Here is a 13,903-nt window from a genome sequence, read left to right on the forward strand (position 1 = left end):
TGCTGGGTCCTCCTGATCCACATCAATGATCTCTGGGACTGGAAGCAGACCTGCACACTGGGACTAAGCACCGGTCTGGAAATGGATATAATGTGAATGAATGAATTTAATCGATTTCCAGGCAGCAGCTGGGTTTTCCAGGTGTGTTTGAATCATTCCTGAAGGACTTACTGAGCCGGCTGTAATAAATGAACGTGTTGCTTTAAACATTTATTCAGATAAGAAACAGAACTACAATGAGATTGGCTTTGAGTAAGACACACGCTGTTTACACAAAAAATGTTTAACTCCAAAAAATTAAGTAATAATACTAAAAAAAAAAAAAGTAAAAAAACAAAAAGAAAACCCCCAAAACAAACAGACTTTACAACATATTGATAACAGTACTTTATCTGTACTAATATTTTAACTCTCTGGCCTGTGACAAACTATTCTTCCAACAAAACTAAAAACACCAACAAGCTCAACAATTTAGAAAATTGGGATCATTGCTGTGCGACTGCGCCGTGCTCACTCCCATTCTTCATCGTCAGCAGCCGTCTGTGCTGCCAGCTGACTCGTTACACTGCTGTCCTGGAAAAAGCCTCCCTGTGGACCCTGAAGAAGGACCACAATGTGAAACACTACAACATCTCAGAGAATTCAGTGTAAAACAACGTGAACCAGTTACCTTCCTCAAGTCTGTGGAGGCAAAATGCTTCCTGGGTGGGTTAAAGCCAGAGGGGCCATGGCCGCTAAACGCAGCCGTCTCCAACCACGAGGGAACCTCCTGCTGGGCCTGCCAATCCCAAACATCTCGCTTAAAGCACTCAGGTCTCACCTTACGCACTTGTGGTGATGCACATTGTGTAGTTGTAGTGCAGCGTTCTCACCTTGGACAGGATTGTGACCAGTGATCGAGCCAACTCGCTGTTAGCTTCTGGATCATAGAAGGACACTGCCCTCCCGGTGTTGCCACAGCGGCCGGTTCTACCGATACGATGGACGTACTCGTCGATATTGTTTGGTAGGTCAAAGTTCACCACGAGCTGCACATCTGGAATATCGAGTCCACGGGCACCTACAGAGGTCGCCACCAGGATAGGACATTTGCCAGAGCGGAAGTCTCCAAGCGCCTGCTCTCGCTGCCACTGCTCACGGTCACTGGCAGCCAGCACAGCACATAGAACAGAATAGATGTACAATGAGATCTAGAGCATCTCCAGACATGTGGGGGAAGAAAGGTGAGGTCCACAGTTTCTGCAGCACTAAATACATATGAACAGTTAGGGCTGGGCGATATGGCCTAAAATTCATATCACGATATAATTTGAAGCACGTGTGGTAACGATATATATCACGATATATTCTTTTCTTCTGTATAACATATTTTCCACACTAAAAATCCTTCAATTTTCTCAAAAATCAAGAGTGTGCCTCATGTATGAATTCTGGTTGTGCTCACTGACCTTGAACCGATTTTGGCTGCAGAAATCTGTTAAAAAAATGTTTTAGTGCAACTTTGGTAAGCCGCACTGCTTGATGGATTGTCAGAGCATTACAGCTGCCGTAGTGAGGAGCTTCACGGAGTAATCTGGGTCCAAAACTCCGTCCATTTCAAGTCCCAAAGTCAAACGAACACTAAGAGTTAAAAATGGTCTAAATTCTTTCATCTTTAATTAAATCATCAGCGTTGCTGCTTTACCAGGTGTAACAATTAAGTTTTACATCCATGAAAACAGAATTTATTACATTTAACGGAGTTAGAAGTTAGCAGGAAGTTAGCTCGCTAGTTTACACCTAAACATTTCATACCATGTTCTAATTCAAACGTACAGCTCTGCTATCACTTCCAACATAAATGAAGACAGAAAACTAAACAGCAGTGACGTTTGCAGGGTTACTGAAGTTGGACTACCTGGGATATAATGTTGTGCTACGTGATTGCTAGCGACACAGCTATGTTAGCATAACATTAGCACAGTGAAGCTGGAGGATGAACGCCAACTTTTTTTCACTCGATAAAAGTTAACGTGAAGGATTCTGGTGGTCAGGGACAAATGCTATCGCATAGCAGGATGCTGTAAACGGGCCAAACTTCAGTCAGCTTGATGACATCATCAACATGCGCTATCGCGATAGAGCGATATAGTCAAAATCTCTATCGTTGGCCAAATTTATATCGTTTATATCGCCCACCCCTATGAACAGTATTTAGAAAAAGAAAACTGTGTGTATATACATATATACACAGTTTATTTACAGTTTGGGTTATTGCACAAAATTAAGTATAGCACAGTGTTAGTTTACAGAGGCACGTGTGGGGGTGGAACTGTGTTATCAGTGCATGTGTGAGTACGTCACACAAAGGACAACCATCTTCATGAACGCCACAGTAAACACACAAACACCACTTACCCGTGAATGCTGGTAGTTGGAAACTTCTCCTGACACAAGATTACAGCAATAAAATCCGCCTGTCTCTTGGTCTCTACAAACACCATGGTGCGCTCCGATCCTGCACACAAACCCACAACACACAGTTCGGTTACGCTGAGCTTTCGTTTGTTTTGACCTTTAGTTCTTCTCAACACTGGAAACCCAGAAGCTTGAAATACCTGTTGATTTCAGGAGGTCTAAAAGCTGCTCCCTCTTAGCGAACTTGGTGACCTGCACAAATGTCTGCTCCACATCACTGCAGGCTCCGCCCACAATTCCCACGGCCAAGAACAAATAGTCAGTCTTTAGAAAGTCAGCTGCCAGCCTATAATCACACACACACACACACACACACACACACACACACACACACACACACACACGCACACTGAGATGAGCTGGCAGGCATTCAGACCTGGTTGTATGTCAGGAGTACAAACTGGCAGCAGACCTCTGGATGTCCTCGGGGAAAGTAGCGCTGAACATCAGAGTCTGACGGTTCTCTTTCGATGGCATCCCAGGAGAGCCCACCAGGCGGCGCATGTCAGGCTCAAAGCCCATATCCAACATGCGGTCAGCCTCATCCAGCACCAAGTAACGCACTTTGGTCAAGCCAACCTGGAACATATTTATTAGCATCTTAAAGCGCTGCACAATTTTGTCATCCAATCGATGGTACCTTTAACGGCCTTACCTTTCCTCTTCCAATCATGTCCAGCAGGCGTCCTGGTGTTCCACACAACACATTGCAGCCCCTGGAGAGGTCTCTCATTTGGTGTCCAGTGCTGACTCCACCATACACTACAACAGGTCGCACACATGTGCTGAAGAGTGGAGACAAACATCTTGATTTACCTTCTATCTACATGTTGGTGGAGTTCAGTTATTCTTTGACAAAGAAACGCACCCATAGGCAAACTTCCTGGCCTCCAGGTAAATCTGGTTGATGAGCTCCCTAGTTGGCGCCACAATGATGGCTTCAGGCTCCTGCGTCTCACTGAAGCAACTGGCCGCCGCGCCATCTGCCATCAGCTGTTGAAGGATTGGTAGCAGGAAGGCAGCCTGGTGGAGGGAGACCACATTTAACCATTGTCCACGCGCAGGTCTACACCCAGGTTCAACCAAACCGTACCGTTTTACCAGACCCAGTCTGGGCGCAGGCCATGAGATCCCTGCCAGCAGAAATGATGGGGATGCCGTGCTTCTGCACAGGGGTGGGCTTCACATAACCAGACTTGCTGACGTTTCTCTTTAGGGACTCGCACAGCGCCGCTTCATCAAACGTCTGAGAGAAAGCAGAAGAAATGTACACCAGCATCGAGGGCAAGTCAATATTGCTGTGACACCATGCTTTAAATTACTTCAGGTTTCACACAGCTGTTTGAACTAAGCCTAAGAGCTGCTTCCAAACAGCTCCAACTTCAACCAGTGTGGGAAGTCACCAGGAATCTGACCAGAATGGTGTCCAGCTGCACGGTCATACTAGAAACTAGGGCTGTTCGATATAACCACATATATCGGATGACGATATAAAAACGTCTGTCGTTTCATTTTACACCATCGTTTGTTTCGTGGTGTCGTAAAACAAACAGTTTAAAGCAATATTTTTCATGGTTTTGATGGTCACTGTAGTGGCTATATTAATTTCTTACAGTTCTCTCTTTCTCTTATATTTAATGTAACCACACTACGGACGGACAAGCGCCTGTTTTTATGTGTTTTACAGTAAAACCATCGCGTGGCTCTGCTCTCCACTTGTTTGTTTTCCACGTAACCCTTTCACAATAAAGCTCAAGATCCTGTTGAGACTTTTCAAAATAAACTGAATCACATCAAAGAGTATGCAGAGAGTTTACGGATGAGAAGCAAAAAAGAGCCGTCAGGTGCTAAAAAAATAAAGCTTAGACTCAAACTTTGAGAGAAAACGGCGTCTGTTACAACTTATGTCTAAAAATGTATCGTTTCATGCATCGATTAAAACACTCGAGTCCAGGTAAAGGACGCCCAGCTGGAAACACTAAACACAAGTCGAGCTGCCCGAGATTCACAGAAGTTACAGAAAATGTTACATTTTTGTGATTTATATCGTTGTCAGGACGATAAATGTCTTGTATCAGGATGAGATTTTGGTCATATCGCACAGCCCTACTAGAAACTAACGCAAGTGTTGCAGTCTTGTGTATTAACTTGCTCCTGTGTGCCGTCCTACAAGTTAACAGCCATCTTACAGGCTGCAGAAAGTCTCGCCTTTCTGTCAGCTCAACATTTGCATTATTAAATGGCTCACAGCTGTCCCTGAAATGCATACAAACATCAACTTCAAATAATAAAACTCAATTCTACAAGTCAGTCTCACCACTTGGCAGCCATCTTGGTTTAACGTTAAAAATAATACGTTATTTTGCTTGAGTAAATGCAGGCTCTAACATGCCACAGCAGGCAATTACATTCACACAAATATAACGTCTTTGATAAGCTGCTTTCAAAGCGGAGCCAAGGAGAAATAAGTGCCACTGATGATGGAATCACAATCACAACGTGAGCTGCTTTGGCTTTAAAAATAAGATCTTAACAGGTTTTTTCCACTAGACTGAACTAGTTACACAAAATCTTTCATGAACAGCTGATCTGACCGGACCAACTCCATTTCCTTTTGGTATGCAGCGGTCCCTCGTTTATCGCGGTAGTTACGTTCTAAAAATAACCTGCGATAGGTGAAATCCGAAGTACCCAACTTTATTTCTTTTACAATTATAGATGTTTTAATGCTGTAAAACCAGTCACTACACACTTTATACACTTTTCTCAGACAGATTGAACATTTTCACTTTTCTCTCTTGTTTAAACTCTCAAAGTTCAAATGTAGAAAAATAAGTCCAGTATTAGAGAATGAAACCAAAGGCACCCGCAGGTGACGACGTTTCGTCGACATCGCTGTGTTTGTTGGAGCGAAAACTTACAAACATACAGTGCAGCACTTCAGAGTCACGCTGCTAGCGATCGAAGATTTATGTGAATTTGACAAGCTGAATGCATTCTGGACTGTACAGGAGACACAGCAGGAGATTGACAATGATCTACAGCCAATTGCAGAACACAATGTGCTGTAAAAAACTAAACAAAAGCATGCAAAATTGCATAAAAACTTTAAAAAAAAAATAAAATATAAAAACCCAGCGAAACAGAGGCCACGAAAGGTGAAGCGCGTTATAGCGAGGGACCACTAACGTGTCAAAATCAGTCACAGTGAGCCAAAATTAACTAAGCATCGTCACTAGGATAGCTAGCATACATGTCATGCACCTGTACTGTTTGCATACATCAGTGTGTGACACTGATGTAACCAGTTTTGTACCAAGCCAGCAAAGAACTGCTGATAACAGATTTGTGTACCTCCTGGATTGCCCCCTAACATCTCTTACCATTATAGCTGGTGGTGGGTTGGTTCCACTGACATCCACCAAGATCTCATCGTACTTGTCAAAGTTGACACCGGACTCATAGTGGGAAAAAATGGACTCCTCATCTTCAGAGGGTGGTGGGGGAACGTAGGTAACCCTGGGTCCTGCAGTGAGAAGCAGAAATGCTGCACATAATGGAAGATAAAGCTGGCACGCTGCAGATCTGTGAACATGAAGTTTAACCTACTGTCACTCTCATCTGTCTTCTCTGCAGGTGTATCCTGTTGCCCTGTGTTACACACAGATGCCAGCCACATCAGTAAATCTTTCAAACTTCTGTGCACTGAATCATTGAGGTCAATAATGAAAAACAACCTTGAGCAAAGACCTCTTCATCTTTCCCACGGTAGCCTGCGGCACAACACAAATTACTCTGATACCTCTGACAGATTTGCACATGATCAGAACTGCTCGTTCACTCACCTCCTCCAAAGCCACCTCTGCCACCCTGCTCGCCACCTTTAAAACACAAGTCAATTAACTGCTATTCTTACTCAAACTCCACACTGACTGCAATCAAATTTCTTTGCATTTGTTGAGGCTCAGGAGGTCTGCAGAGCCACAGCGGGCTACTAATCGACCCTCAGCTTTTCCAACCCAGGTGCACCCCGACGTGCACCCACTGGAGTGCGAGTGTGTGAACATTTAGTTTACACAGTGCTTAGGCCATAGGAAAAACAATACATGCATGAATGCATGTGTGATTAAGGCTTGTAGTAAAAAAGCACTAACATGCACAAGTCAATGTGGCATTTGCACGCAGTGGAAACCCCCCCCACCACGAGTGGAATCAGACTCGTACCTTGCCTATAGCTTCCTCCTCTGCCCCCTCTTCTTCCTCTCGACACTGAAAAGCAGAAAATGCTGTAAACACTGTAAACAAGCATTTCTTTCAGTCTACTTTTGTGTCTTAATGGGAATATTCACACTACCGTTTGTATTGTCACCATTCTCTTCATTGGCTGTAAAAATAAGAACATCAAGTCAGACGCGTTCCAGCTCAGAGCCAAACGGACGTACACGTCAATATTCCAGTTATTACCGTCGAAATCACCGTGATCCGTTCTGCCGAAGCCTCTGCCACGCCCTGATAACACACAACTGTTATATTACAATTCCATTTATTCACTACAGCATAAATATGCACACTGGCACAGCATCACCACTGCTCTACTGACTGAACCAGCTTGTTAATCCTCGTTCACGCTGCTAGTTGAGGGTTTTTCTTTCAGTATTTGTAATTTGAAGTTTTCATAATCTGTGAAACTTTATTACAAATGCCAAACATTCCACTGAGATGACCAACAGCATATATCCCCCCCACACACACCCCCACCACGGCCTCCTCTTCGGCTGAAGCTACTCCTTTCTGCTGTATTATTCTGGCTGTCACCATCTGAAAGGAAGAAACGCAACACTCAGGAAACACAATGAGGAAAACTACAACAGCTCATGTAATACTCTTCATACTTACCGTTTGCACCGTCCTCAGCACCTTAAAAAAATAAAAATCAGATAACTAAAATTAGATACCTTCGACAATCGTCTGAATGCACCTACTACAACGTGATAACCATTTCTCCCATCACCTGCATGCTCCTCCATTGGCACCTCTGTGATAAGTACTGTGTGTGACAGTATCAAGCAAACCTTGTGGTCTGAAAACTAGAGCCAAGTGCCATAACACAACATTCTCTAAACAGCCAGCAGGGGGGCAACTGTTCTAACATTGTCATTTTGAAATAAGAGCTGGGTCTGACTGAAAGCACACACTGAGTAATGTCTGGAGCACAGTGCATAAATCTGACACAGAATGATCAAAATGAACAAGAACTGACACGTTTTATTCAGTAGTGACCAAATTGAGACATTAAGACCATGAAGTCATCAGGAAAAGTATTTTCAGAGCTCAGGACTGTGTGCAACAACGGCTTTAACCCCATGGAGGCTGATAAACAGGTTTAATGCACTATTACACTTTTCATCTTTTACACTGTATGGGCCGGTGTCCTGCAGGTCTTAGATGTGTCCTTGATCCAGCACAGCTGATTTGAATGGATAAATTACGTCTCCAGAAGCCTGCTAAGGAACTAATCATTTGATTCAGGTGTGTTGACCCAGGGTGAGATCTAAAACCTGCAGGGCACAGGCACTAGAGGCCTGAAATTGGACACCCCTGCTGTATGCAATCCCAAAAAGCATTCTTCCCCATCAAATCTACTCCAATTTGTCATCCAGAAATGAGGATTATCCAGGACAATTTCACCACTAAAATGCCAAACAGTGTCAGATTCAGTGTTTAGATGCAGCCCTTGCACATCATATCCAGTTTCCCTTGCTCACACGGGTCTTCACCAGGCACCAAAAAAAGAAACTTAATTGCTGCAGGTGAAACTCCAGATGTTTGGATATTTTTTTATTTAAAGCCATGATTGCATACACACACACCTACTGGCTTTTCACCTCACAGCTCATACATAATGCTAATTTTCATACGTGTTTACTTGCTAGGACAATTATACTACTTCTTAAACAAAGTGTTAAATGCGCACCTGAGAAGGATGAGTTTTTAAATCCTCCTCTTCCTCTACCCCGTCCACCACGACCTGGAAGAACACATTTAAATCACTCAGTGTCACGCAAGACGCTTCCTGTAAGGGCTCCATCGTCTTTCTGCACTCACCTCCTTGAAATTCACCACGATCAGAGCTCCAGAAATCTCCTTGTGAACCTAATAACATGTTTGTTTCAAATACAGAATAAAACCAAAATAAATCTTAACCTGCCTCCAATCTTTATTTTAATCCTTGGAAGAAAGAATTAAAGCAGACAAGTGGAACATACCTCCATTTGAGGTGTGGCTGGTGAGTGCACAAGTACCAGAGGTAGCGGTTTCCTGTAAACATGGGCAGTTTCAGTCGGACGCTGCCTGACTGGCTCAGCGAAGTGGCCTTCGGATATTACACTAGCTTACCTGTTCTTCCCACTCGTCCATTCTTGCTCACCTGAGGAAAAAAGTACCACAAGAAATTTTGTAAATCACATACGATAACGAAGACACCCCCCCCCCCCTTTTTTTTTTTTTTGTCGCTTTCATTCCGACATTAAAAGCTAAACTTTTCCTGAGAATCTGGCACGTGACGACTACCACGCGAGAAATGATATGCACTTAAAACAATACAATTGTTTTAACAAACACTTACAATGCTCAAGTGTCTTTAATCAAAACGTCGACTGTTGCAAAGCAAATGTGGCTCTAAATGCTCACTCTGAAGTACAGAAAATGACTTCGCGCTTCTTCTAGCTAATCAAGACACATCGAGCACGCGGGAGCAGGGCGGCGGCTAACTTCCGCCCTCAATTTAGACGCAAACACGAAATAATGCTTTAAGTCATGTGTTTGCACAGTTAAAATTAGTCATTTTTAAAGCGCTTTTTCGAGAATACACTCACAACCAAAAAAAACTACAAGTGGACGTAAAAGGCGACACCTGTTAGCATTGGAAGCGCTATTTTTAGCTATAACTAAAAACAGCAAGACGGGATTAATAAAACTGATAATAACTACATCTTGTTCTTCGAAAATTGGTTTCATAAGTGACAGTAATGTAGTAAAACTAGCCCAGGTAGAATAACCGTACTTTGAGTGTCTTCACAGATGAGATTCTTCCTCGAGGTGCAGCCTGCTCGTGCGCTCACCGAATGGGGCGCGCGCATGCACAGCGCACAACCCGCAAACTTGCAACTTCCGCCATTTTCCCGCCCAACTGGATTTTTGAAAATACAAGAAATAAATATGAAGAATTATAAACTTTCCCCCTGTAAATAGCTTCTAATAGAACATTTTTAAATATAGTTCTGTTGGCAAAATTGTAGAACTTGAAGGCTGTTGCACAACTACTGGAAAATGTCATTCTGCTTTCTTTCAGTTTTTAATATTCCTTTATAATAATAAAAGAATATTAAAAACTTTTTAAAAAGTTGTTAGTTCAAAAAGTTTAAAACGCTGTGTAAAAAGTAACCCTTTGCAGTGGATGTGATATATAAAAGCCTTATTAAACTACCACTAAATCCTTTACACTAAATTCAACCTATTGGCTATTATTTTCAGTGCAATAAAATAAATCTGCTAGTGTTTACCGATTTTCTATCTCCAAATAATATCATTCACAAAAAATTAGAAACTATTCACCTGCTCAATCTCGTTGCGCATAGAGTCTGCACTGCTATCTGCTGGAAAACTACACAATTGCACGTCCACTGCTAAATGTGATTGTCACATTGCACACACTCATACTTGTATTGCTATAACTTTGACCAGGCAATAATTTAAAAAAAAATAGAGCAAATAATAATTGCTGTAAGTTTCTGCTGGGAGGCCAACAGACTGTGTATTCCTATTATTGTTCCCAAGCTCCCCAAGACAAATGGGGAGGACAGAACAGTGTAAAAGCAGTGCCAGATCAAAAATGGAGATTATTAGGAATGAGATTTCCATATCAGTTGGGACCCAAGTTAACAACACTTATCAAACACTGACTCTCTGATAATTGTATTGGAGAGCAGCTCATTGTTCACTATTTTATATGTGCGCTGAAGCACCCAGCGGCTGAACTGCCAACCCTCCAACTAGCAGATGAGCTGGTCTACCTGAGCTACAGCCTGCTGACAAGACAAGAGGAAGGGGGGAAGGTGTGTTAGGAGGCAGTGAGGGTGACAAAAAAGCAGGAGTGTGGAGGTGAGAGGTGGGACTATGACTGATAAAGGGAGATGGCAGATGGTATGTAGAGAAGGAAGGCAGTGTGTTTGTGTGTGTACAGGAGACCAGGTGGAAGGGAAGCAAAGCCAGGAGCACTGGAGGTGGATTCAAACTATTCTACCATGATGGAGAAGGAAAAATAGAGTAGTGGACAGGAAGAGTATGGGAATAGTGTTGTGCAGGTGAAGAGAGGGTCAGACAGGGTTGAGTTTGAAGCTGCAAATCAAAGGAGTGATGTGCAATGTTGTCAGCGTGTATGTCCAAAGGGCGGATGTTAGCTAGAAGAGAAAGCTAGATGAAGTGGAGGAGGGTCTCCCCAGGGTGGAGAGCATTGTGAGGGGGATGTAGGTGAAGGCTGCCGATGGGGAGGTGTTTAGGAGGCATGGTGTTAAGGAGAGAAATGCAGAGCGTCAGATGGTGTAGATTTTCTGAAATGAATGGAAATGGCTGTGGTGAACATGAACTTTAAGAAGGAGGAGGCAGATAGGAGGACGTCAGAATTGAAGAAAGTGAACACAGGTGGACTCGTGCTGAAAATGCAACATGAAAGTGGTAGGAGACTGTAAGGTGGTGGCAGGGGAGGAGGTAGGGAGCATCAGATGGTAGTCTGTAGGATGGCTTTGGACATCAAGAAGAGTAATCAAGTGAAGGTAGAGCCAAGGATTAAATGATGAAAGCTGAAGAAGGAGGAACGTCGCACAGAGTTCAAGAGGGAGTTGAGATGCTAGGGAAGAGTTACCAGCTGGGAAACTACAGCTGAATTAGTGAGGAACAGGTCAGGAAGGTGTTTGGTGTATCCTCTGGACTAAGGAAAGTGGACAAGGACACTTGTTGGTGAAATGACAGCGTAAAGGAAAGTATTTAAAGGAAGAGGTTGAAACAGTCAAGGAGAGATGGGAGTGCAAAGACTGGCAAAAAGGAAAATGCTTCACTGAGGAAGGAGAATGAGACTCAATTAGTTAGCTCCAGATGTCACATCAAATACACCAGAATCTGCCTGACTATAAACAGATCTATAGACTAATGTACACATATACTTGTCATCTGTGTGAGCTAGCTGAAGCAGTTTATGTAAGCCATCTTTTATATCCTATGCCTTGTCCTTAACACTTCACTTATATATTCTTTATAAATGCTAAGATCTTTCAACTTAAACACCGTGATCCATGTACTTACGCAATAAGATAAAATGATATAATCTATATTTATAATATAATATATCTTTTTTCCAAATTGTTTGACACAAGCAATAACAAAATGGGTTATCCATCCATTAATACATTTTTTCCGCTCATCCAGGGCCGAGTTGCAGGAGCAACAGCCTAAGCCCAGACTTCCCTCTCCATAGGCATCTCGTCTAGCTTGTTCCCAGGCCAGCCGAGAGATATAATCTCTCCAGTGTGTCGCGGGTCTCCCCCAGCGCCTCGTCCCAGTGGGACATGCCCTTAGAGATAGGATGAGGGGCTCAGAGTAGAGCAGCTACTCCGCCACATTGAAAGGAGCCAGCTGGGGTGGTTTGGGTATCTGACAAGGATGCCTTTCCCAGGAAATGCCCAGGAGGGCTTCCTGAAAGAGGCCAGCCACCCTTCCAAGAGAGCTCCTGTCCACTGCTATGATGTCATTCTTTTGGTCACCTTGAGCTTGTAAACATAGGTGAGGGTGGGGATGTAGACTGACCAGTAAATGGAGAGCTTTGCTTTTAGACTGGTACAGCGTCCTCATCACTGCAGCCACAGTACTTAATACTGACATACTTAAACCCAGAGTGGGCACTCCACCCCTTTTCCAGCTGAGGACCATGGCCTCAGACTTGGAGGTGCTGACTGTCATTCCCACCACTTCACACTTGGCTGCAAACCACTCCAGTATGAGCTGGAGTCCGCCATAGGATGAAGCCAACAAATCCACATCATCTGTGAAAAGCAGAGATGAGATTCTGGACCACCCAAGTAGAAGCCCTCGTGCATAAAAATTATGAACACAATCAGTGATAAAGGGCAGCCCTGATGGAGTCCAACACCTACAAGGAACGAGGGTTAGGGTTATGTTAAATAAAGCCAAATAAACGCATTGTTCTATAAATAAGAAAGGAAAGGAGGACCATTAAATAGAAAAAACATAAAATAATACAATCAAATACAATAAAAGGTAAAAATTGCAATCACAATAACTAAATACAGAAAGAATCTAGACAATATACCAAGTGGCTGACGTTCAGTTAATAAACAACACTAAACAGACTCCAAATTTTGAATGACCAGAGCATCAAGACTCTTGTGAAACCTTTATGTGACTGTATGTGCACGACTATATTTTGAATGTTTGTGTTTTTGGTCAAGATTTAGAAAATGACCAGTGATCGTATCCAGAACTGTTAGAAGCGTAAATTTCCATTGCAGCTGACGCTCTTTATTATCCAACCCAGATGAAACAGTGATGGTTTGGTGTGGTATATGGGGCACAACGATAGTGGGTCCATTCTTCATCAATGGAAACCTCAAGGCCACTGGATATTTGAAATTGCTACATGATGATGTGTTTCCCTCTTTATGCACTGAAGCTGGCACGTTCCCTGAGTTTTTCCAGCAAGATGGTGCACCACCACATTATGGGTGCCAGGTCCGAGCATTCCTAGATGAACAGTTTCCTGGAAAGTGGATTGGTCGTCGTGGGCCAGTTGAATGGCCCCCAAGGTCTCCCGATCTGACCCCCTTAGACTTTTATCTTTGGGGTCATCTGAAGGCAATTGTCTATGGTGTGAAGATACGAGATGTGCAGCACCTGAAACTATGGATACTGGATGCCTGTGCTGGCATTTCTCCTGCGGTGTTGCTATCAGTGTGTGAAGAGCGGGAGAAGAGGGTTGCATTGACAATCCAACACAATGGGCAGCACATTGAACACATTTTATAAGTGGTCAGAAACTTGTAAATAACTCATGAAACAATAAAGTTACGTTGAAACCAAGCACACCATTGTTTTTCTTGTGACATTACCAATAAGTTTGATGTGTCACATGGCCCTCTTCCTATTGGAAAAACAAAAGTTGTATCCAAGATGGCCGACTTCTAAATGGCCACCATGGTCACCACCCATCTTGAGGAGTTTGCCCCTCACATATACTAATGTGTCACAAACAGGACTTTAATATCACCAACCATTCCCATGTTATTACAGTGTATCCATACAAATGGCCCCCCCCGTACTCTGAAGTCAGGTTGACCTGAAAATCCTTGTCTTTGTTACTTCCAGCACAGACAACTGT

General features: G+C 43.2%; 1 protein-coding gene across 2 annotated transcripts; it reads right to left on the reverse strand.

Annotated features, from left to right (window-relative positions):
• Positions 1–202: 202 nt before the first annotated feature.
• ddx4 (DEAD (Asp-Glu-Ala-Asp) box polypeptide 4) lies at positions 203–9,605 on the reverse strand. 2 transcript variants are annotated; one of them, XM_087836566.1, is made up of 23 exons: positions 9,521–9,605; positions 8,854–8,884; positions 8,724–8,775; positions 8,563–8,610; positions 8,432–8,485; positions 7,354–7,374; positions 7,216–7,275; positions 6,922–6,966; positions 6,812–6,841; positions 6,682–6,726; positions 6,303–6,338; positions 6,195–6,230; positions 6,067–6,108; positions 5,841–5,983; positions 3,551–3,703; positions 3,326–3,480; positions 3,113–3,242; positions 2,870–3,036; positions 2,598–2,743; positions 2,398–2,497; positions 873–1,143; positions 671–778; positions 203–597 (listed from the first exon to the last, which is right to left on the reverse strand). In XM_087836566.1, exons 2-23 carry the CDS (start codon positions 8,872–8,874, stop codon positions 511–513), a joined length of 1,950 nt encoding a protein of 649 aa, XP_087692692.1. In that variant the 5' UTR covers positions 8,875–8,884; positions 9,521–9,605; the 3' UTR covers positions 203–510. The 2 variants fall into 2 exon arrangements, with proteins under 2 accessions (XP_087692692.1, XP_087692691.1); XM_087836565.1 differs by having other exon boundaries at positions 7,210–7,275.
• Between the last annotated feature and the right edge of the window lie 4,298 nt (positions 9,606–13,903).

Source organism: Neolamprologus brichardi, chromosome 23 (assembly GCF_056152115.1).
Source record: "Neolamprologus brichardi isolate AB-2024 chromosome 23, ASM5615211v1, whole genome shotgun sequence".
Lineage (NCBI taxonomy): Eukaryota > Metazoa > Chordata > Actinopteri > Cichliformes > Cichlidae > Neolamprologus > Neolamprologus brichardi.